Source organism: Cladosporium halotolerans (assembly GCF_011745625.1).
Source record: "Cladosporium halotolerans strain TM138-S3 chromosome Unknown Sca8, whole genome shotgun sequence".
In the NCBI taxonomy this organism is placed as follows: Eukaryota; Fungi; Ascomycota; class Dothideomycetes; order Cladosporiales; family Cladosporiaceae; genus Cladosporium; species Cladosporium halotolerans.
This window is the reverse complement of record NW_027191459.1, coordinates 548,598-570,628: the sequence shown is the minus strand read 5'-3', so window position 1 is coordinate 570,628 and position 22,031 is coordinate 548,598. Positions and strand designations below refer to the sequence as shown.

Sequence of the window (22,031 nt, the reverse complement as noted above, 5' to 3'; positions counted from 1 at the left end):
TTCACCATGGAGGAGGTCGCGCCGCAGCACAGGCTTGCCAATGAGATCTTTCGTATGAGTCTCGACTACATTGCTCCAGACCCGGACAAGACGGTACCCGTAGACTGTCGCCGCTTCTTGTCAGTCGAAAGCTTTGGACCTCCACCGGATATCGAACCAAGTGCTGTGGAACACATTGGCAACTTCCGCCTCGCATCGAAACGTTTCTCGGAAATCGGAGCTCCGCTGCTGTTCACGAGAGTCCAGGCACGTCTATCGAAGCAAGGCCTCGAAAGACTGGAGACCCTGTCGAAATGGAAGCACCTCGCTCAGTATGTCAAGAAGTTCAGCTACATGGTACCCTACTTCTACTGCACCAGCGAGCATGATCCTCAAGGCATGCAATCACTCCTAGTGGAGTTGGAGGCTCGTTTCGGTCATTTGAACCTCGACAGGTTTCGCCGGAAGATCCGCGAGCAGCAGCAAATCCTCAGCGACGAGTACGACGCCAAAGTGCTGAAGAAGGCAGTCGCAAGCTTCACCAATCTACAGCACATCCAGCTCTTACGCGTGCATGACGATGAGGACAATGCTTTGCTCGCTTACCTCAGGCAGCACGACGCCGCTCAATCAGCTGCAGTTCTCAGTCTAGAATGGACGAGAGCGTGCATTCATGGCTCCAAAACAATCGGATCAGCCCTACTGGCATCGAACGCGCCTTGTTCTTGGTTCTCATCGCCACAGCTCAGCCCGCAGAGCGCTACGTTCCTGTTGCAGCACACACCCAATTCCCTGACGATGCTAGCCGGGCGACTGACCTGCCTGACCCTCCACTTCGACGACGGCGACGACCTCGACATCAAAATGAAAGAACTCTCCGGCCTGTTCAAAGACATCTTCACCGTCGCGAAGAACATGAAGGCCGTCCATGTCGGCTTCCCCGGCCACCGACCGCTGAACCTACCCCTCGAAGAAGTCTTCCACAACGTCACTTGGGAGCGCCTGGTCGCCTTTGGCATCCAAGGCTGGAAGCTGAATGCCGACGAAATCCTCAACCTCGCGCTCCGCCACCGCGACCGCCTCAAAGGCCTGCGCCTGCGCGACGTCATCCTGCGCGAAGGCAGCCTGTGGAAAGACGTGCTGGGCGGGCTGCGTGACTCCATGTGCCGGCTGGAATGGGTGAGCCTGCGGCGCATCGGGTACGAAGCGGACTTCGACAGCCGGCTGCAAGCCGCGGGCGCCGAAGTGCCAGATGACCTGGAGAGCGAGAGCGAGAGCAGTGAGGAGGACTACGACCCGTTCGTCGGCCCCAGCAACTCGCAGCACTACACGGATTTCAGCGATGACGAAGGCTCGCGCGCGGGCGACAGCGACTTCGACAGCGCGTCGCACTCGGACGACGAGCACGGTGGCGACGCGTATAGTATGGATTTCCCGCCGCTCGATTCGCCCGTCACGCCGGCATCGGCGACGTGGTGCAATTGCAATGCACGCAGCTGGGCGGATTCACCGGAGATTCTGGGGGACAATGGAGTGTCTGTTTCGCATTTGGACCGCAAGGCTTGGGAGAAGTGGGTCATCAGGCGATGTCCTGAGCATGGCGAGCGATGACACTCGGCTCGGCGACAAGACAGGTAACGTTCACAGCCACTTACTGGATGGTCAGGATCTTCTGTTGCTCCTCTTCGAAGTGGTCAACCGCGCTGTTCGGATTGCCCTCACAATTCGACCTCTCCGGTACGCTGGATACTGCCTGCATGTCACCGGCTCGCCATTGACGCAAAGAGTAGCAGCTACGATTTCTTCGGCATGTTATATACGAAGCACATTGGAGTTATTTCCCAAACTACCTTCCAGAGATCCGGGCCGGTATCGAAATCACACCATGAGTGGCGCAAAAGTCGTTGATGACCATCCGGCACCACAGAACCCTAAACAATAGCAGCAACTCCCAGAAATTAGTCCATTTGATGCAAGGGGTCGTCGATAACAGGGAATTCGCACATCGGAGTCATGTGGAGGGAAAAGCATCTTTAAGGGGTTCGCTTGACCTATTATTTTCCTTACTTCAAAAAACTCGTTGAATTGGCACAATTGGGTGTATCGCTAGCGTCTACTATTACAGTGATTCTCGTTCTCGTACCGTTTCCCAATATCGTCTCCATAAATTCTCGCCTAGTGAGGCTGAGGCCGGGTCACTTCATTTTTATATGCGATCCGGCGTATAACCCGCGTCGATTGAAGACAGCGGAAGGCGTTGGAGGCAGTAAAAAGTCCCCCAGCACTTTGTCTCTGCCCGCGTGATTGGACGCACGGCCGTCAGCTTCACACAAACGAAATGACAACCGTGCCGTCCGACGACTTTCGTGGGAGAGCTTTCACAGCTGCCAGAGCTGTGCCCAAATCGTTCCAGTGTGCTTTGATCACCGTCTGCATCGGCTTCGGCCGGAGGAGGCGAGATTTCAGGGCCAGGGGTAGGAACTCCTCCCATATTGCAGTGCGCACGAACGTGTGAGGGTTTCTGTTGATGGTGGTGGAAACGACTGGGAGAAACATCGGTCAGCCTGTGAAGGTCCGTGTAGGTTGAAGAGATTCAACTCACCGATAGATGGCGCAAAGTGCGAAGGCCTCTGTGCTGGAGGTTTGAGGGTGCAGACGCGTGGTGATTGTTCCATGATCGCAAGTAGGGTGTCGATGCTGGCTAGACTCTGTGGCGTAGAGATGGTGTCGAAAATGCCGGCAAGAGGCAAGTCATCCAATGCTGTTGCAAGAACTCCTTGGGCCAAGGAGTCGTGATCCATCACGATACTGGCACCGAAACTTCGGACAATGTTGAAGTTACGCTTCGAAGCGGTTGCAATAACATCCATGCCCGATGCAGATGCCAGCTGAACGACCATGGCACCTACATCTGAAGCGCCGTCGAGTACGAGGATTGTTCTGCTGGTGGGACTTGGTGGTGTGTATGGCAGGGATATTCCGAGATGGTTCTTTTGGTACAGCCCTGCTGCTGCGAGTGCAACCGCTAGGGGAAGAGTTGCGGCTTGTTCAAAACTCAGCCTGTCAGGAATGGCTGAGACCATTTTCTCTGATACAACTGTGAACTGGTGGCTTGGTGCTCCGGGCTGATTGCGGTTTGGGCATTGCCTGGTGACCAGTCTGTTAGTAAGTAGGAGGATACGAACCTTTCAGCAGACTTACGCCAGTACCCGCTGTCCTTCTCTGAATCCAGTGACGTTTTCGCCAATGTAGAGAATTATGCCGGCCGCACCTTGGCCAGGGGGCATAGGATTCTCATTTGGATGCACTTGTCTTTGGCGGGGACGTATTAGTGGTGATAGCTCAGACTTGAGGATACTGCCACATACTGGTTATTCCAATCTGATGAATCTTTCTGTAAGGGGAGTCAGATCTTGCGACACACACAGGTTTTGCTTTCCATACCAATGCAACGGCAAAATTGAGTATAACGACTTCCTCAGGCTTGGGCATGGGGCAAGCATCTCGAGCGTACGAATACATCACGGTGTGTACTTGGTGTTACCCTGGGATTCGGAGGCGACAATGGCAATGCGAAGAGAACAGCAGCGACAGTGGTGGGCATATAAGCTAGGGTGTCTCACCCAGAATGCTGGGAGCAACAAACAGCCTATTGATAGATGGTCGAGCTCGTACCGCCGGCGCACCAAGCCCACGTGCATACTATCAGGATAAGTCGCGCCGAGGGGCATGCTTTCGTTCAGATTTGCATGCGTAACCACGCGGCTTAGCTAGGTAGGCCTCGTCCACTGCCCCTGTCCCTCTCATTCGACGCACTTACGATGAAGAAAGCGGAGTCCAATGTGCTTAGGGCTGAAGGCTGAAGTCGCGAACGCGTCCAAGTAAGACCATGCGGGCGTTGGCCCTTCACCTGACTCAGAGCCCACGCTTGACGGTTGAACCGGTCTGAGACATCTTATGGCCATAGGTTGCCAACCGAAGACTGACCCGTTGCATTGATAACGCAAAGTCTGTCTTCGCTGTTGCTGTCTCTTTACATGCATGTGAGAAAGGAGACGGCGGGAGAAGTGAACCGCTGGTGACGACGACTCTGCCAGGTCCGGAGCACATGTGAACGTTGAACTTTGTTCTGAGCAAGTGGGATGCCGTCTTTGCCGGAAAGAGGCACATAGGCCTATAGTTCGGAATGGTGTGATAACAGCGGACTGCCGTCCGAACCGTTACACTTTAGAATCACTTAGTGGTCCTTCCGACACGAAGAGCGACCATGATGAGAGATAATCAGGCAAAGTGATGTCGAACGCGTATGCTAATGAATGCTTCGGGGGCTTAGCGATCGTATACAAGGGTACCTTGGGAGCTGGGGTAAATACCACCTACGCGTATGTCGCACGAGCCCGATGTTCCCGTGGCTGCTCTGCCATTGGCTGCGGTTACGAGACTTTACTGCATGTGTACACGTGAGCTCGCTGCGAATTTTACCTCACAGAAGCCTCACTCACAACCACATCTGCACGTGCCATTCTTCAATCAGCGCCTGTCGCAAGTAATACCAAACTACACAGACCAGTCACTTCTTTACTCAAGCTCTTCCAGTAAAGACTCCTCAGCATAAGCGACTCGCAAATAACACCGCCATGGGCTCCGTCGTCATTCCTCACCTTGTCACCGGCTGGCACGTCGACCAGGCCATCATGTCCGAAGAGGACCGCTTGGTGGTGATTCGCTTCGGGCGCGACTGGGACCCCGACTGCATGCGCCAGGATGAAGTGCTGTACAAGATCGCGGATCGCGTCAAAAACTTCGCCGTCATCTACGTTTGCGATCTCGACCAAGTGCCCGATTTCAAGCAGATGTACGAACTCTACGACACCGTCACGCTCATGTTCTTCTTCCGCAATAAACACATGATGTGTGATCTCGGCACGGGTAACAACAACAAATTGAACTGGGTGCTGGAGGACAAGCAAGAGCTCATCGATATCATCGAGACCATCTACAAGGGCGCAAAGAAGGGCAGAGGTCTGGTCGTCAGCCCCAAGGATTACTCTACACGCTACCGGTACTGAGCAGACAACCTGTTTCGGTTGAGGCTACGTCTTACATGCCGCGAACCTCGCACCCGCTTACTTGATCCGTCGAGATATCGAGAAGGCCAGCTACTATTCATGATTATGACGGGCAAACGTCGTGATGAGCGGTATTAAAGCAAGGAGATTGCATGGAACTCGAGGAAGCGGTTGGTCTCCCTGGTGTTTTGCAAGATACAATGAACTTATGGCTAATCATTCTACCTTTCCAAGATTGCGTCCCCGGTCTGAGTAAGTGTTATTTCACTAACCCACAGTGCAGCCTCCAGTCCATGAGACACTTGCTCGTCGCCCCATGTTCTTGCAGCGTGAAGTGCTCGCATACCGTGACCGACGTCTGATCCCAGCAAGTATGACATCGCCGTCGTTCTAATTTTCGCCTGAGAGGGTAATCTTCCATCCTTATGTATGGTTGGATGTTGTGCAAGCACTTGTGACCTGTGGCTGTTGCCATTACACGTGAAAGTCGGTTGCTTGGGATGTATGTCTTATAGCAAACCCTAGTATGCGCCACGTGGGCTCACATTCAGCACTTGCGACGCTGTCACCAAGATTGTGTTCTGACATGGCACATGCAGACTCTTCGAGTGCCCACTTTTTGCATGCACATCGCTAAGGTCGCTAAATTTACATATGATTACAATTCCATGTTTATTTTGTCCCATCAGTGGATGCTGCCACCGTTGTACACCTTCCTCACATCCACCATCTTCTTACCACGCGCCATCGCAACCTCCTCGGGAAGACGCTGCGACATCAGCGCCTCGAAGGCTGCCTTGACGACGTTCATCTTGTTTCTTGAACGAATCGTGCGAGCTGACAGGTCCGAAATACCAGCGGCGCGGGCGAGCTCGAAGATCAAATGTTGACAGCGGTTGCCGAAGCCTGTATCTTTAGTCAGAAATGCTCCCCTCTTGAAGAACAGCATTGAACTCAAACTCACCTGGTCCCCTAGAAGAAAGCTCCACAATACTCGCGCCAACCTTGGCCCGCACATCACCGTAGACCGTCCTGTTCTCATACCGTGGCACAGGCCTCATGTTCCTGATAGCGTTCATCATCGCCTGCCTCCTGCCGTCCTCATCTTCCGCCGCCTTGCCCTCGCCAATACCAAGCATGCCGTTCTCATTTCCAGCAATCGTCAAGAAGTACAAGCTCTGAATCTTGCCCATGCGCGTCTGATTTACAACACGGTGGTTCACCAGGTTCTTGACACGGAGTGCGTTGATTTGATTCGGCGTCATACCAGTCTGCTGGCTCAGTCGGAGAATGCGCGGGTCCAGAGCCTCCGCGGCCTGTTGCCGAGTCTGAGAAGCCTTGCTCGCGACCAATTTCTCTGTAGTACCACTCTTCAACAGCGCCGCCACATCCTCGTCCTTCGCGCCTTCCACAGGGAAATCGACCATTGGCCGCACTTTGCTGAAATCGTCGAAATAGCTGATGCGCATGGGGTCCGTCCGCGGCCGTCCTTGAATCCGCAAGTCCTCGTCTCCGATCGACTGCTCGCCGACCTCGATTGCCTCCATCTGATCGGGTGTGTATTTCATGGCGAGCAGCTCCTTCTCGCGCTTTGTGTAGGGCCGCACGCGCGCGTGCGAGTGCGCGACGCCGGGTTCCGTCAAGCCCATTTTATCGGCGGAGACATTAGGAAAGGCAGATTTGCGCGCGGGTTTCGCGGTGGAGGCGTGGAACTGGCGGCGGGCGGTTTTGGGCACCGAGGTTGTGAGGTCCTTGAATCGGCATGATAGGCACTGGTACGAGCGTGAGGCACTCATCTTGTCGGCGGCGGCCCGGAGGTCTGTTTGGCGAGATCGTTGGCTGGTATGGCCCGCTTGAAGGAGACGCAATGTGAGGCTCGGAGGTGAAGCGGCGGCTCACCTCCATTCGGAAGCGGGCTCGCCTTGGCGTTTGGAGATGTGGTCTCGACATCATGCATGTTTGGCTTTCTGATGTAAATATCTGAATATATTCTACTAATTGATCATGGCCCTGGCTAGTGCGGCTATGAGGGGGCTGGCATGTCGAAATTGCCAGTCCACCGTCTTGCGGACTTTCATCACCAGCCTTGGTGGCGTGTCGCAACCTGCTATCCAAAGGCGAACTTTCTCAAGGCCCGTGAGGAACCTCAGCCAGTCGAGAGGTGCTTTTCGAGACAGCGGAGAGCATGCATTGAACAGTATCAACGATGATTTTAAAAAGGAGAACGACGAGATCAGCGCAGCCAAAGCCAAAGAGCTAGCGCAAGAGAAAGAGCAAGAGCAGAAGCACGTGGAAGAGACATTAGGGGAAGAAAATACCATATCGGACGAAGCCCTACAAGTGGAAACACCACAACCCAGTACAGAGTCGCATATACCATGGTACCTGCAGCAGCAATCGCAAGAGCAAGCTGAAGAGAGCCCCATTGCGCATCGACAACGCCTTCCGGATCTTCCTGAATATGCGCCGGAAATCCTGCAACCACTGCTGCAGCACGTATCAGTCGAGTTGGGTATGGATAATCTGACGCTGTTGGATCTGCGAGAGTTGGACCCTCCACCGGCTCTCGGATCAAATCTCCTCATGATCATTGGCACTGCGCGCTCCGAGAAGCACTTGCACGTCAGCGCAGATCGGTTATGCAGATGGCTTAGGACCGAGTACAAGATGACACCTTTTGCGGACGGGCTGCTGGGAAGGAATGAACTGAAATTGAAGATGCGAAGAAAAGCAAAGAGGGCGCGTCTTATGAGCGCAGTCGGTGCCCAAGCAACAGGAGGCGGAGAAGTTGATGACGGCATCAGAACTGGCTGGGTGTGTGTCAATGTTGGCAGGGTCAAGGATGGAGAGCTACCGGAAGATCGGTCAAAACTTCAGCGCGTCGAGGGCATGGTTGGATTTGGAGCTCATACCACAGGGTCGAACATCGTGGTGCAGATGTTGACCGAGGAGAAGCGAGGCGAGGTTGATTTGGAGAAGTTATGGACAGGGATCATGAACCGGGCTAGGAAACAGCAAGACAAGGAGTCGGAGGATGAACGCATCGCTGCATCGCCTGAGGAGCAAGCCTTGAAGGACGCCGAACCGGAGACGATGACCTGGCGTCCCTAAATGATCTTGCGCTGTGAGGCTATCGCCCATATTAGGCAAGCCGGGGAACTGGCGGGAAATTTGGAGCTAGACTCAAATGACTATCGACCTACGGCACAGAGGGAGACGCTGTTGCATCATGAGACCGAAAAGACGCATAGATTCGCCTATCATTCGGATCACTGGTGGTTACTTCAGGTCATTGAAGCGTTGACTCGGAGCCCGCATCCCACCAGAATATCTGCGCCGTCTCAAACTTCCAATGGCTGAGTCGACATGTCCGCCTGCATCGGTCTCCCATCATCTTCCCCGAAGGGACCTCTCGATGCACGCATTCTGCCGACAGCACATTTACATCCAAAGGACCTGAATTCAATCACTGCATTTGCGATCTCCTGGCTTCAGAAGGTGGATACCCCAAACTTGAACGGACTCTCGTCAACTCCACTTCAAGACCACAGACATCGCTGCGGTGTCAAGAACCGTGCAATGTAGTATAATATGTATAACAATCCGCCTATGACGGCCGAGCATCATATCCCTTTATTACGTCCTTCCTGGGCGTTAGCCTGTCTCTACCATTGCTACATTTAGCCCTGCTCGTCTCGTTATCAAATGCATGGACGAGCGCCCCGTCGACGTGAGGGCTTGACCAGACACAAGCACAGCTGGTGAGTACCATATAGCCACCCGCCATGCGGTCCTGGTTCCCACGCTGTCCAGAATGACAAAACTCTGCCAAACATCATGGCAGTACCCTCATCATCCATGAATGGATCCAGTAACAAAAGCAAAAGGTTATTCCGACGCGGGGAATTGAACCCCGGCCTTGTCGGCACTGATCTTCTCAGCTCTTGACGAACCGAAGATTGAGAGCGACAAATCCTAGCCACTAGACCACATCGGAAGTGAAGTGTTGTGTTATACGAAGAGGGGCAACAATAATCTATATTGTTCAAAACAATTATTCCAAGTCGAATGGATGGGCCACTACTGAAGAATTCACTTGAATATGTCCAAACCTGGAAGGAGCGACAGGTCGTGCCTTCCTTTCCTGGAATGTGAGTGAAGTCAAGTGCGGTGCTATCTTCGTACGAGTTGTACCTTATGTGTGGGAGCGGCATACATGCACATTGAACATGCTTGAGGACACCATCATGTCGACTGATGATCGAACGGAGGGGTCTGAGTCGCGCGACATCCGGAGCAGAGTAAAACCATCCCCGACTATCGAAGGAGGAATAGCATGTCGCACGGGGAGGTCACTAGCATCTTCAATCCGAAGAATACATTCGGTCGATTTGATATTTTGGGGCTGATCTAGAGATCCAGCCAATGGACATGGGACGGAATATGGTCCCACGAACGACTGCCGCAGTCTGGAACTAGTCCAAGCATTCCAATCATTCGAAATCGGCATTCGACAAATCGTTCAATTATTCGAGACGTTGATCTGCACTCTCCCACTCGTTGAAGAACGCCATAGGTACAGGCGCCGTGGCGGTCCTACCAAATCTGTTCCAACAGCCGCAAGAGCGTCACCGCATACACCATGCGTAGGTAATCAAACACGAAATTGGTCATGCCCATTTGCACGTGCGCGCATTTGCCTAAATCGAGGACATCCCCGTACAGTATCCACAACCTCGCGAGCATCGTCCGTGCCAGAGCCCCGGAGGTCGCTTCTCTCGAAAGCTGAAAGGTCCACTCCAGCACTGCTGCCACAACAACATCGACGCGCAGCAACAACACCTATTGTAGCAAAAAAACAGATCGACCAGTACAATTCGACCAGCTCCAAACTCAAAACGCCAAATCCATATAACAATAATAAACAAAAAATCACACCTCCCCGCCCCCCAAAAAAACCCACACATTTCCCAAAAAGTTTCCCTTATCACATGTCAAAAAAGTCGTCCCTCCGCCCCCCCCAGTCCGGTCGAGCGGAACTTTGCCAAAACGCCCTTGCGGCGCCGGATCCATCGCGGACGGCACGAGCCCACGCAGTCTGCAAGGTAACATCACACGGGCGCGCGCGCCGCCGCCCTTCGGAATAATTTGTCGGGTCCACAGCGATGAGGCGCGGGTAAAATGCGTGAGGGTATAAATTGGGGAGGGATCCCACGTCGCGTTTGCTTTTTCCACTACTTTTGGTCGGATGTGAGTTTTGGGTGGTGGTTTTTGGAGCGTTGGAGGGAGCGTGCCGTGAGGGAAGGACTTGGGAGGAATTGGATCTGGACTGGACTGGATCGGATGGTTTGCGGAAGGGGTGAGACGGTTGGGAGTGCGAGGGTATTTAGGCAGGCGGTGCCTGCAACTCTGGAGGAACGAACCGGTGGTGTTTCTGGAATGCTTTGGAGGACAGGAGGAGCTGGCGGTTGGGTTTCTGTGTGATTGAACGACGGACTGCGACGAGCACGCGACTCCCGCTCCGACGACGATGGGCGAGCCTCTGGACTGAAATCACGCATGCGACGACGACGATTCCACGAAACTTACGAAACGACTAATAACACGACTTGAACGATAACGAATCCCTCGAACTCGACGTACGCCGACGATCTGGAAGCATTCTCTAAATCACCGTGTGAGCGCCTTGCCTCGCCTCGCCTTGCCTTTGATCTCCCGCTCCGAAGCCTCGATTCACCAGTATCTCAAGACCCGTGAACAAACCGCAAACTAGACCTCGAGACACCCCGAACTCTTCACCCAGCGAAGCCGCGTCGAGCGCGTTCTGACAGTCCTCATCTCGCCCTGGACACTGGACTCAACTGGCCTCTCCATGGAAAACTCCCGCTTATATCGATATTCCGCGACCGATTATGGCCAACCAAACCTGACTTCCCGGACACTCTGGAGCATTTTACCCCCATCGCACGGGCGAGGTCTGAGAATCTCACGATTCCATTTGCAACGCAGTCTTCACATTCCACCTCCCACTCGCGCGATCGAAGGAGTCCATTACACGGAAACAGCGAATAAACTCACAGGACAAACGGTTCTGGGACGGGAATTTTTGAATTACAACGTTTCTTGCGATTTCGTCACCGACGTCCATCGTCTTCTTACAAAATCATCTATCAGCTAAAAAAAATAATTCTCAACACCTCCGGATTAAAAAAAAACGCCCCATGCGAAAGTCACTCAGGACATCTCGGACATCTATTTGACATCGCCCGCCGCGACCTCGACCCTCTGCGCCTGGCCCGGGGCGGAGCCCTGCGCCATCTCGGGGAGCAGGTAGGTGATGTCGTCCCAGGGGTGGCGGTACAAGCCGGTGCGCAGCCTCTTCTGGTCGAGGAAGTGGGCGATGAGGCCGATGGAGCGGCCGAGGACGAAGAGGCCGTTGAGGACGCCCATCTTGAGGTAGTCCTCGGCCTCCTCGGCGGAGAAGGCGCCGCAGTTGCGGAGCAGGTCGACGAAGCAGACGGCGACGGCGCCGTCGACGTTGAGGATGAGGTTGTCCTTCTTGGAGGTGGTGACGGTCTCGACGGCGATGGCGTAGTCGAGGAGCTTGGTGGAGGGGAAGTTGGCCTGGCAGAACTCCTTGACGAGGGAGACGCGCAGGTCGGGGTTGTTGCGGGACTTGACGCGGTGGCCGATACCGGGGACTGCGAAAAAGGTCAGCGAAAGGGTTTTGGGAAGTGGGAGTGATGATGCGACTTACTGAGCTTGTTCTCCTTCCTCATGGTGTCGACGAAGTCACGGGGAGAGAGACCCTTGTCGTAGGCGCGGGTGAACTCGTCAGCGGCGCCGTCGAGGGCACCACCGAAACGGGAACCGATGGTCAGGAGACCGGAGACGAGAGCGGAGATCAGGTCCTTGCCGGCACGGGTGGTGATGATGGTGTTCATGGCACCGGACACGGCGGGACCGTGGTCGGCAGTGAGCATGAGGACCATCTCGAGGAACTTGGCGGCGTAGTCGGGCAGACGGCGGCGGAACCACAGGAGAGACATGACACCACCGATACCGATGTTGTCCTTGAAGACGTCGGAAATGGGCATGCCGGCGTAGAGGAGCTCCTGGCCACGGTCGTCGGAAATGGTGGAGATGAAGGCAGCGGGCTTACGGATGAGACCCAGCTCCTGGGCCCAGGAGTAGTCAATGGGGATCTTGGGGACGGCAGGCTCGTGCTGAGGCTTGATGGTGCCGGCAGAGACGGCCTCCTTGTAGACCTTGGAGAGGACTGCGGGGAGGTCCTCGAAGGTCTCGGGGACGTGGAAACCGGCGTCACGCATAGACTGGTTCTTGACCGCGGCGGTCTCGAGCTGAGAGTTGGCGAAAGAACCGGCATGACCGAACTGGACCTCAGTGGTGAGCATACCAGCAACGGTACCGATGGCCCAGGCGACAATCGGCTTGGTGATGACGCCGCTCTTCACGGCCTCGATGACACGGTACTCCTCGACACCACCAACCTCACCGAGAAGCACAAGGATCTTGCACTCGGGGTCGGCCTGGTAGCGGAGCATGTGGTCGATAAAAGTGGTACCGGGGTACCTGTCACCACCAATGGCGACACCCTCGTATACACCGTCGGTGGTCTGGGCAATGATGTTGTTGAGCTCGTTGGACATACCACCGGACTTGGAGACGTAACCGATGGAACCCTTGCGGTAAAGCTTGGAGGCGACGATGTTGTCCATCATGCCACCAGTGTTACCGATCTTGTACGCACCAGGCTTGATACCACCGACGGTGGCCGGGCCAATGATGGTGACGCCCTTCTTCTGGGCAACGTGGAGGATCTCACGAGCGCGCCTCTCAGGGACACCCTCAGCGATGATGGCAATGGACTTGATCTGAGGAAACTCCATGAGCTCCATGGTGGACTGGTAGACGGAACGGGAAGAGGCGAAGTTGACGACGGTGTCGACGTCGGGGTGCTTGGCCATGGCGTTGGCAGTGGACTGGTAGACCGGGAGGAGGGTCTCGGTGGTGCCCCAGTACCTGGAGGATTGTCAGTCTTCTGAGACTGGCGTTGCCACTGGTAGGTGATTGCTTACATCTTGCTGACGAACTGACCGCCGAAAGTGTAGATGATACCGGCGACGGAGGGCTGCTTGCGCTTGCAGATGAAGTCGAAGTCAAGCATGCCCTGGACGGCCTTGGTCTGCATGCCGCTGGTGGGATGTCAGCTGCTGCCCGGTGTGTTTTCTTGCTTGCGGTGACGCTGGAGCTATGGAGCATCGCAGGGTCGCCCTCGGGAAACGTACTAGACGAAACATCTCGTCTTCGGGTGGAAGAGCTTGTGGTCGGGCTGGGGAGTGTATGCTCGGCTGGGAGGAGCGAAGCGTGTGATGTTGTCGTTGGCCGCGAGGGCCTCGCCGTTGGGCACAGCAGCCGGAGCCATTGTGGTTGTGTGTGTTTTTGGCGGTGGAAGGTGAGGAGTCCTACAGCCGGTAGGTGGTGTTTCTGGAAGAGAAGCTCGCAGTCAGTCGCTGTGAAGCGTGGAGAGGAGATCGCGACGCCTTCAACAGGAATCGCGGGTTCGCGTTGGCGGAATGCAGGTGGTGAGAGTGAGAAGGCTAAGTTTAGAGCTCCTGAGAAGCTTGCCCGCCAGAATTTCGCTGGGCGAGGATTCGGCGAGGGGCAGGCAGGAGCTCGATTGGGGATTCGTGTGCAGAGGGTGTTTGCGCTGACTTACGATATAGGGAGGAGGAGGGTGTTGGGCGACTGTGGATGGGATGGAGGAGGTGGAGAGAGGGTGTGTGTGTGTGCGAAGAGCAGCAAGAGGTGGGATGGCGGTGCGAGCGGCGGAGGACAACAATTGCAATGTTCGGCGGCGCAGGCTCAGCGGGCAGCTGCCGGCGGCCGACAGGGCCAGGGCGCAGGCGCATCAACGCGCATCGAACGACAATCCTGGGCCGGTTGACCTGCGGGCGCGCACCCCAATCATGCACTCCCGGCGCTAGCGGCGGGCGGGCGCAGCTGGGCCTGACACCTTGATCTGCCTCGTCTGCCCCGACGAGGTGAGGAGAGCCGCGATGAGACCCGGCACACGATGCACCCGCGGGTCCAACGACCTGCATCCGCCGCGTTGGACGGGCGATACATCGCTACACGCTGCACACCCATGCAACGCCCGCCCCAGCCGCGGCGGTGATATCTGCGGCGCGCAGCCTGCTCGCGTGTCCACCCCTCGGCCAGCTGGGTGGCCCGCAGCGTGGCGCGCAAAAGTGGTGGGAAATTCTCCGACACTCAGACAGCCAGCACGCTGAGCACAGCTCTCCCCACACTCGCCGCGAAATAGGGTAGCGAGGCGGCGGCGCTTGGTGTGCCTCACGCTCAGGAACGAGCGAGCGCGGCGCCGATCGTCGGCTCGGAAGAGGGCGCCGGCGCCAGCAGCGCTCGTATCTGAGACTGTGCGCGAGTGTGTGCGGCTGCGACGACGACGGCGATGATGGCTGCTTCGGATCTCCATCATCTCCAGGCGTGCGGCTGGCGTGTGTCTGACGGCGGCAGAGACACGTCCATTGCACGCCCACTCCACTCCTGGCCTGCGGCGCGCGAGTCGTCGTTTCGGCGCGCCGCAGCTGATCAGCCTCTCCACCCGCACAAGCCGCGACTCTCAACGGGCCGGGCGCAGGCCGCTAGATGCAGGGGAGACGCCCTGCCAGAATGCGCTGGGGAAACGAGCTCAAACACACAGCTCTGCGACCTGCTGAGGGCCACCGCCCCAACTACCGCACTGTCGCCAACGCCCATTGCTGCTGCTCGACCTCCCTCCGACACACACAACACACACTGCCCGCCTCTCCGTCGCCTCCTCTGCCTGTTGCACCAACTCATTGATTGCAACACACACACCTCCCCGTCGGTAAGTCGTGCATCGCATCAGCTTCCTCCCGTCTCACTCGCCGCACCGCCGCCCGCCAGCCAGCCAGCCAGAGCCGCACCCTGCCCCGTCCTATTTCTGCCCGCCGCAAAAAAGTGCCCGCCAACGCTCTGCCGGCCTCGGACTTGGAGCCTTCGAGAAGTCGAGAATATCGACCCACGCGTTCAATTTCCGTGGTCCATGCTCCCGCGACAGACGAGCCACCGGCGCAGGGCAAAATAGTACGATTCGCGGGAGCACCGCGAAAAGCCGGCCAACATCGCTGCTTTCCCGCGCCGCATCTCTGCCACATTCGGACTTTGCGAGCTGTCAGCACTCCAAACCTCAGCTAGCTTTCTCACCGCCCGCCAGCACCTCCCTCCCACACACACACACACACACGCACACCCATCCTCTCAAGCACTCACCCACCGCCGCCGCATCAACCTGTACATCTCGCCTGCTGCACTTTGCAAAACACTGCGCTGCCATTGCGTTCGCTTACACTCTTCTCCTGCGCAGCTCTCCTTGAAACCCCTCCCCACAACAACAACCACACACAATGTCCGCAAAGTCCATCCTCGAGGCCGACGGCAAGGCCATCCTCAACTACCACCTCACTCGCGCGCCCGTCATCAAGCCCACTCCTCTCCCCGCACAGACTATCCACAACCCTCCCGCGAAGCTTGCCTCCATCACCTTCGCTGAGGGCGACAACGTCCAGGGCGTCCTCGACGCCGCCGAGGCCACCTACCCTTTCCTCCTCGCTCCCGGTGCCAAGTTCGTCGCAAAGCCCGATCAGCTTATCAAGAGAAGAGGCAAGTCTGGTCTGCTCAAGCTTAACGCTACCTGGCAGGAGGCGAAGGAGTGGATTGCTGCGCGCGCGAACAAGGTCCAGAAGGTCGAGCACGTTGAGGGTTACCTGAGGACTTTCCTCGTTGAGCCTTTCGTTCCCCACCCCCAGGAGACCGAGTACTACATCAACATCAACTCCGTCCGTGAGGTTAGTAGCAATTTTGCCCAAGCGCGGATCTCAACGGCTTCAAGAGCATAGCTAACGCCAATTCCAGGGCGACTGGATCCTCTTCTACCACGAGGGTGGTGTCGAGGTTGGTGACGTCGACGCAAAGGCCGAGAAGCTCCTGATCCCCGTGGATCTCAAGGAGTACCCCAGCAACGAGCAGATCGCCAAGGGCCTCCTCAGCAAGGTGCCCGCCGGTGTTCACAACGTCCTCGTTGACTTCATCTCCCGCCTCTACGCCGTCTACGTCGACTGCCAGTTCACCTACCTCGAGATCAACCCCCTCGTCGTCATTCCCAACGCCGATGTCACCTCCGCTGATGTCCACTTCCTCGATCTTGCCGCCAAGATCGACCAGACCGCTGAGTTCGAGTGCGGTGTCAAGTGGGCCATTGCCCGCTCCAATGCCGCTCTCGGCAAGCCCGCTGTCGCCTCCACCGACGGCAAGGTCAACATTGACGCTGGACCTCCCATGGAGTTCCCCGCACCTTTCGGCCGTGAGATGAGCAAGGAGGAGGCCTACATTGCCGAGATGGACGCGAAGACCGGTGCTTCCCTCAAGCTCACCATCCTCAACTCCACTGGTCGCGTCTGGACCCTCGTTGCTGGTGGTGGTGCTTCCGTCGTCTACGCCGACGCCATTGCCTCCGCTGGTTTCGCCTCTGAGCTCGCCAACTACGGCGAGTACTCCGGTGCTCCCACCGAGACCCAGACCTTCCACTACGCCCGCACCGTCCTCGACCTCATGCTCCGCGCCCCCATGCACCCCGAGGGCAAGGTCCTCTTCATCGGTGGTGGTATTGCCAACTTCACCAACGTAAGTAATCTTGCAATTTTGAAATCCTCACACAAATCGCTAACATCTCATCCCAGGTCGCCTCCACCTTCAAGGGCGTCATCCGCGCCCTGCGCGAGGTCGCGCCGCTGCTCAACGAGCACAAGGTGCAGATCTGGGTGCGCCGCGCCGGCCCCAACTACCAGGAGGGCCTCAAGAACATCAAGGCCGTCAGCGTCGAGCTCGGCCTCAACATGCACGTCTTCGGCCCGGAGATGCACGTCTCCGGAATCGTGCCTCTCGCCCTTGTGCCCGGCAAGTACCACGAGGGTATCAAGGAGTTTGAGGGTTAGAAGAGCTAGGCGGGACAGTGGACGTGTGTGTGTGCGGATGACGAGCAATGCCGCGCGGAGGCCCGGGTGTTTTTCGCTCTGAGCATGGTTGGTGGGGGAAGGCGAGGTGGGGAGAAGAGCGCGCGAGTGTTGTGGCTTTGCGCGCGCTTCTTTTCCTCTCTGTTCGCCTGTTCATTCGAAAGTTGCAATGAGAGAGAGAGAGACCCTTATGTTAATTATGCCTTAAAGAAATAGAAGCATCTTTTTTCTGTTGATCACTTGAGCATCATTGAAGAGTATCACGCGAATGCCTGGCTCTTTCCGTTCTATTTTTGCATGGGCGCAGACGCAGTACGAGATTCTGGATGACGTTCTGACATCCTGCAGTGCACGATCAGCTACCCAGTATATTCAGACACGCATGCTGTCCGTAGCCTCCGCCTTTTGCGACCGTCGTAGCGTTACCTTATTGTAAATCATCCCATCTCCCAAGCCCGCGTCGCTGATGCCTCAGGCTACAGCGCCCGCAAGCTAGCGCGCGAGCCAGCCAGCCCAGCAAGCAAGCCATCGCGAAACCGTCAATCGTCCATAAGCCAGCGACATCCGATCGCGACGTCCAAACCACCACCTAACCAACCTCTCGCACACCAACAACCCCAACTCCGCAACAAGCCGCAAGAACCCCCCTAAAAAAAAACCCCCTTCAACTCCAAACCAACCACCCGCCCCAACACCACAAAAATGGTATGCTCCTCCCCCCATCCCCCATCCCACAAATCCACGCACTAACACCCAACAGTCCGTCCCCCTCAACCCGCGCCCGATGCTGCAGTCGCTCGTCGACAGCGACGTGCGCATCCGCCTCAAGTGGGGCGCGACCGAGTACACGGGCCGCCTGGTCAGCGTCGACAGCTACATGAACGTGCAGCTGAGCGGCGCCGAGGAGTGGATCGACGGCCGCAGCCAGGGCATGCTGGGCCAGGTGCTGATCAGGTGCAATAATGTGCTGTGGATTTCGGGGGAGAAGGGAAGGAATGGAGGGGAGGTGGAGATGAGGGGGTGAGAGGGCGGCCGAAGGATAGGATGATGAGGGAATGGATTCGCTGCGCGCCTGGGGAGGGTCGCTTGTGGCTGGTGCTTGACATTCCCAACCCGGATTGAAGCGCTCTGGGCGAAAGGATGAGCTAGGATTGAGGGGTATGGCGCGGAGGAAATGCTTGCGCTGCGCGGTGGCTGCGGTCACTCTGGGAAAACGGGAAAGAAAAAGCTTGATTGCATACGAGCGCGGCGTTTCTGGCGCTTGGGGAGTAAAGATTCTGGGACGAACATCAGGCGATGCTTGAAACGAAATGGAGGCCGTGTATCCGTCGTGTTGAGGGCCTTTCGTGCGACCAAATGGACGCCTATGTACACTGAAATGGAGGAATTTCTGCACCAAATCACGCCCGGGTTCATTATGCGCTGCGTGGCGATTGTTTTTGACTGATATCTTATGTTTGGTAGGACCGCCTACGAGATTTTCGGCCGCGTGCCAGGTGAAGTTGTGATTTTGAAGAGCGAGCTCAAGACGAGTGAGGATCGCGCCTGCCTGCGCTCGATCAAGCTTATTCCAACCTCACTCCATATCGCGAGCGGAACTCCACCGCAGAGTAATCCGAACCAAGTTGCTACATTTCATCGTATAAGAGAGGGAGCATGTACCCGCAGACGATGCCGTTTCCTCGCCCTGGGCCTTCCACTACGGACTCTGATCTACGTTCCGTATCCACCAGCACCAGCGAACACGATCTGACGTGTAGAGCAACGCCGAGATTGAAGTACATGGCTAGAAATCTCGACTACGCACGATGGAGACCGTCGACCAGTGACGACGTGCCAACGAATAACAGCTATAGCAACGGCTATCCGAGCAACTCGCTCGCATCTTCTGCAGGTAATAGCCCCGCCAGCTGCGCGAGCAACATCACTTTCGACTCTTCTGGCAGCGAAGACAGCGAGCCTGATCTTGATACACCGCTGGAATATGCTCGGTATCATGGTCTTTGCACAGACTATGAGAAGGACGATCCGCTCTCAAGTGAACTGATACCTTGCTTGCCAGAAGATGCCTTTGACGACCCCGACGAAGTCCCTCCTGGATTTGACGCTGCTTCCGTCAAGCGTCAAGTGCAAGATAGTTTGAACGAGAAGCTCGACGTGGACAAGGAGACCGCGGCGTTTTTGCTCTCCGTACTAGCAGTAGGGAAGGGTGATCTTGACTTGAACGTGGGAGACTTCATAGACTCAAGATTCAGGCCGTTGAAGCTGGAGCTTCCCCTGCTGGCCAGAGACCATGAACTCGAGATTGCTGCGCTGCGGCGCCGGAACGAAGTCAAGCTTACTGCTCGAGGGATTGAGCCTTTTGTGCTTGACTCCGAGCAGGATGAGGGTCTCGTCTTCCCGACCCCAGCGTCTGACGACAAATACCGGCTTGATCGAGGACTGGAGAACGAGAAGCTGGATGTTGAGAGGGAAACGGTGGGGTTCCTTCGCGATGTCAAGAGCCTCGCTGCTGCTAGTGAAATCGACAATGCTGTTGAAGCTCATGAAGCGTACAAGGTAGGTTCTTGCCGGACTCACCCAGTAGACAGAGACTGACAATGATCAGGAGGCCATAAAGATCAGACTGTCACCTCCACTGATGCCAACAACTCCTCCGTACAGCCCAGGTGAGCCCGCGTCGGAGGCAATGCAAATCGAAATGACCTCGACGCCGGAAGATCTTATTGCCACAGACGCAGCCATGATTGAGAAGCAAGTACTTGAAGAGAGCGACAGCGTCCAAGTTCCAGCAAGCGACGGGCCAGCACTCAGCGGAGAAGCAATAACTGCTGCCATTGAAGAGTACACTGCGGTTCCTTCATCGAACTCACCGCGACCTCCGAAGCGACTTCGAGATTTGGAAGTTGAACCTCCGCTCACTCCTCAACATCACCCAGTGACTTCTCCAGAGAATGGATCGTCGGCTGGAAAGTATAAAAAGCTACGATTCGACCCGGACCTTGCAACTTTGTTCCCGGAGCTTGAACAGGATGTGGTCGACGACTCATTCGATTTTGACGACCAAGAGGGCGCTGCCGCGCTACAAGATGCCCTTCAAGCCAGGACACTGTCAGTTGAGAAAGAGATACGTGAAGAAGAGCTGATGGAAGTTGACACTACTATGCGGGTCAAAGTACCTCTTGTCGAAGACATCCCCGTGCGGCCTCCGTGGGATATTAATGTCCCAAATTCTATCGGCGGGGCCAAAAAGAATCTGCAGCAGGATATGTTGGCATGCATCAAACGAGATCTGCTGGGTGATCAGCAGAAGTGGGCTGGTATCTCAAATGTTGAGCAATCACTTCCATGGGCACCTTTCAACCCATACCTGGCGAAGATCGATTCGAATGAAGAATTCGATGATGGCTCACTGGCTCGCTACCTAGAAGCGATAAAGCTCGAGGATTATGCGGATGAGATCGATGTTGAGTCATTGACTGCCATCGATGATCGCATGCGCTTCCTCCGAAGAATTGAGGATGAAGAGGAGATTGAAGCGGTTGAGATGGATGACGATGACCTTGTTGACCAACCACGCGGAGGCCTCCCAACACATCAGCAGCCAGACAAGCATGTCACATCGAAAGATAAGACAGAGCCGCGGAGCTGCGCACCAAACAAGCAGCAGCCGCAGATTCAAAACGACCATACACGGGCATTGAAAGCCGAAAAGCCTGCTTTAATGAACGCTGGACTAGCCTCCGCATCCTCGATATTCTTACATGCCGATGGACTTGATACATTCATGAAACTTCAAGGAACGAACTCAGGTGCTTCTGGCGAGCCCATACGGAAACGCAAATCTTCACATAGAGCGCCGAAGGGCCCATCTGCACCGAGTGCCGCTCCGGCGGCAGTAATGGTACCGCAAGCAAGACCTGCAGCCAACCTTCCAAAGTCTTCGTTCAGCATACCAGTTCCTGAGATTTGCGCAGGTATCACCGAAACAGTTCCAATCGTAGCATCCTTGGAGTTCCTCTCTAAGCGCCAGCTGATAAGAGATCTTGAAACCGCACTTCCGACGATCGAAATGATCGAGAGGGACGCAGTGGCGCTCGCAGGGCCGGGACGCGGTCAAGGCACACCTGACGAAGCCGATATTACCATTTCTCCCTCAACAGGAGTGATGATGACAACTCTGCAAAAAATCAAGCAAAAACCTCTGCCGGGACAGAAGCGATTCCGCGGCATCAAAGATCGCATCACATCAGCTGCACTACGATATGAACGGCTCATCGTCTTTGTAAGCGAAGGAAGCTTCGCTTGCATCGAAGATGAAGCGGCCGTGAGACCTCTAGATCAGCTTGACTCCGAAGCCTTAGCAGACTTGACGGGGTGGGCGCTCTCGCTGGACTCTGACGTGGAAATCACCTACATTCCTGGCAGTGAGAATTGCCTTGCCAGCTGGCTGGCTGCTCTGATATCCCACCGTGGCATCACTGATGGCAGCTTACCGCTTCTGCAAGACGAGACTATGTGGGAGCGCTGGTTGCGGAAGGCGGGTATGAACCCGTTCGCAGCGCAGGCTGTGTTGTATGAGCTGAAGTCTCCTGAATCTGACTCAGAGGAGACAAGCTCATTCGTGGAAGCGGGCGCACAGCGTGCATTCGGGTTGGCGGCATTCCTTATGATGAATCTCGGAGAACATCTACGACGGTTTGCTCCTATACTGGGTGGGGAGAAGGTTCTGCGTAAGTTGAGCGATTTGATCGATCGACCTTGGTCAGGGAAAGTGGATGGTGAACATGATTATTGATCGCTCCAGGTTCATTCAATCGTGGGAAGGTGCTGCTTACAATCAAGCTAACATTTTTTCCAGTTCAAGCTCGCTGATCATCTCGTGCGAGGAAATCATTGCGAAAGG

At 55.9% G+C, this 22,031-nt stretch overlaps 9 protein-coding genes across 9 annotated transcripts; 6 read left to right on the top strand and 3 right to left on the bottom strand.

The window, feature by feature from the left end:
• Positions 1 to 6: 6 nt before the first annotated feature.
• On the top strand, positions 7 to 1,590 carry WHR41_03337 (uncharacterized protein; the record flags this gene model as incomplete). The annotated part of the gene is made up of 1 exon (XM_069371943.1): positions 7 to 1,590. One exon carries the CDS (start codon positions 7 to 9, stop codon positions 1,588 to 1,590), a length of 1,584 nt encoding a protein of 527 aa, XP_069231231.1.
• A 441-nt stretch (positions 1,591 to 2,031) lies between these two features.
• On the bottom strand, positions 2,032 to 3,874 carry WHR41_03336 (uncharacterized protein). The gene is made up of 5 exons (XM_069371942.1): positions 3,424 to 3,874; positions 3,348 to 3,373; positions 3,181 to 3,291; positions 2,582 to 3,126; positions 2,032 to 2,522 (listed from the first exon to the last, which is right to left on the bottom strand). Exons 1-5 carry the CDS (start codon positions 3,499 to 3,501, stop codon positions 2,305 to 2,307), a joined length of 978 nt encoding a protein of 325 aa, XP_069231232.1. The 5' UTR covers positions 3,502 to 3,874; the 3' UTR covers positions 2,032 to 2,304.
• A 742-nt stretch (positions 3,875 to 4,616) lies between these two features.
• Positions 4,617 to 5,048, top strand: Txnl4a (Thioredoxin-like protein 4A; the record flags this gene model as incomplete). The annotated part of the gene is made up of 1 exon (XM_069371941.1): positions 4,617 to 5,048. One exon carries the CDS (start codon positions 4,617 to 4,619, stop codon positions 5,046 to 5,048), a length of 432 nt encoding a protein of 143 aa, XP_069231229.1.
• A 494-nt stretch (positions 5,049 to 5,542) lies between these two features.
• Positions 5,543 to 6,879, bottom strand: WHR41_03334 (mitochondrial 37S ribosomal protein uS5m). The gene is made up of 2 exons (XM_069371940.1): positions 6,013 to 6,879; positions 5,543 to 5,954 (listed from the first exon to the last, which is right to left on the bottom strand). Exons 1-2 carry the CDS (start codon positions 6,842 to 6,844, stop codon positions 5,734 to 5,736), a joined length of 1,053 nt encoding a protein of 350 aa, XP_069231230.1. The 5' UTR covers positions 6,845 to 6,879; the 3' UTR covers positions 5,543 to 5,733.
• A 173-nt stretch (positions 6,880 to 7,052) lies between these two features.
• Positions 7,053 to 8,680, top strand: WHR41_03333 (uncharacterized protein; the record flags this gene model as incomplete). Its single annotated transcript, XM_069371939.1, has 1 exon — positions 7,053 to 8,680. One exon carries the CDS (start codon positions 7,053 to 7,055, stop codon positions 8,157 to 8,159), a length of 1,107 nt encoding a protein of 368 aa, XP_069231227.1. The 3' UTR covers positions 8,160 to 8,680.
• A 2,457-nt stretch (positions 8,681 to 11,137) lies between these two features.
• On the bottom strand, positions 11,138 to 13,880 carry B14D6.310 (putative ATP-citrate synthase subunit 1). Its single transcript, XM_069371938.1, has 5 exons — positions 13,789 to 13,880; positions 13,358 to 13,556; positions 13,148 to 13,264; positions 11,806 to 13,091; positions 11,138 to 11,749 (listed from the first exon to the last, which is right to left on the bottom strand). Exons 2-5 carry the CDS (start codon positions 13,492 to 13,494, stop codon positions 11,301 to 11,303), a joined length of 1,989 nt encoding a protein of 662 aa, XP_069231228.1. The 5' UTR covers positions 13,495 to 13,556; positions 13,789 to 13,880; the 3' UTR covers positions 11,138 to 11,300.
• A 1,346-nt stretch (positions 13,881 to 15,226) lies between these two features.
• On the top strand, positions 15,227 to 17,361 carry WHR41_03331 (uncharacterized protein). Its single transcript, XM_069371937.1, has 4 exons — positions 15,227 to 15,407; positions 15,481 to 15,961; positions 16,029 to 16,796; positions 16,853 to 17,361. The coding sequence occupies exons 2-4, from the start codon at positions 15,521 to 15,523 to the stop codon at positions 17,105 to 17,107; spliced, it is 1,464 nt and encodes a 487-aa protein (XP_069231091.1). The 5' UTR covers positions 15,227 to 15,407; positions 15,481 to 15,520; the 3' UTR covers positions 17,108 to 17,361.
• A 320-nt stretch (positions 17,362 to 17,681) lies between these two features.
• WHR41_03330 (uncharacterized protein) lies at positions 17,682 to 18,525 on the top strand. The gene is made up of 2 exons (XM_069371936.1): positions 17,682 to 17,830; positions 17,886 to 18,525. The coding sequence occupies exons 1-2, from the start codon at positions 17,828 to 17,830 to the stop codon at positions 18,147 to 18,149; spliced, it is 267 nt and encodes an 88-aa protein (XP_069231092.1). The 5' UTR covers positions 17,682 to 17,827; the 3' UTR covers positions 18,150 to 18,525.
• A 382-nt stretch (positions 18,526 to 18,907) lies between these two features.
• Positions 18,908 to 21,923, top strand: WHR41_03329 (uncharacterized protein; the record flags this gene model as incomplete). The annotated part of the gene is made up of 2 exons (XM_069371935.1): positions 18,908 to 19,684; positions 19,734 to 21,923. 2 exons carry the CDS (start codon positions 18,908 to 18,910, stop codon positions 21,921 to 21,923), a joined length of 2,967 nt encoding a protein of 988 aa, XP_069231112.1.
• Between the last annotated feature and the right edge of the window lie 108 nt (positions 21,924 to 22,031).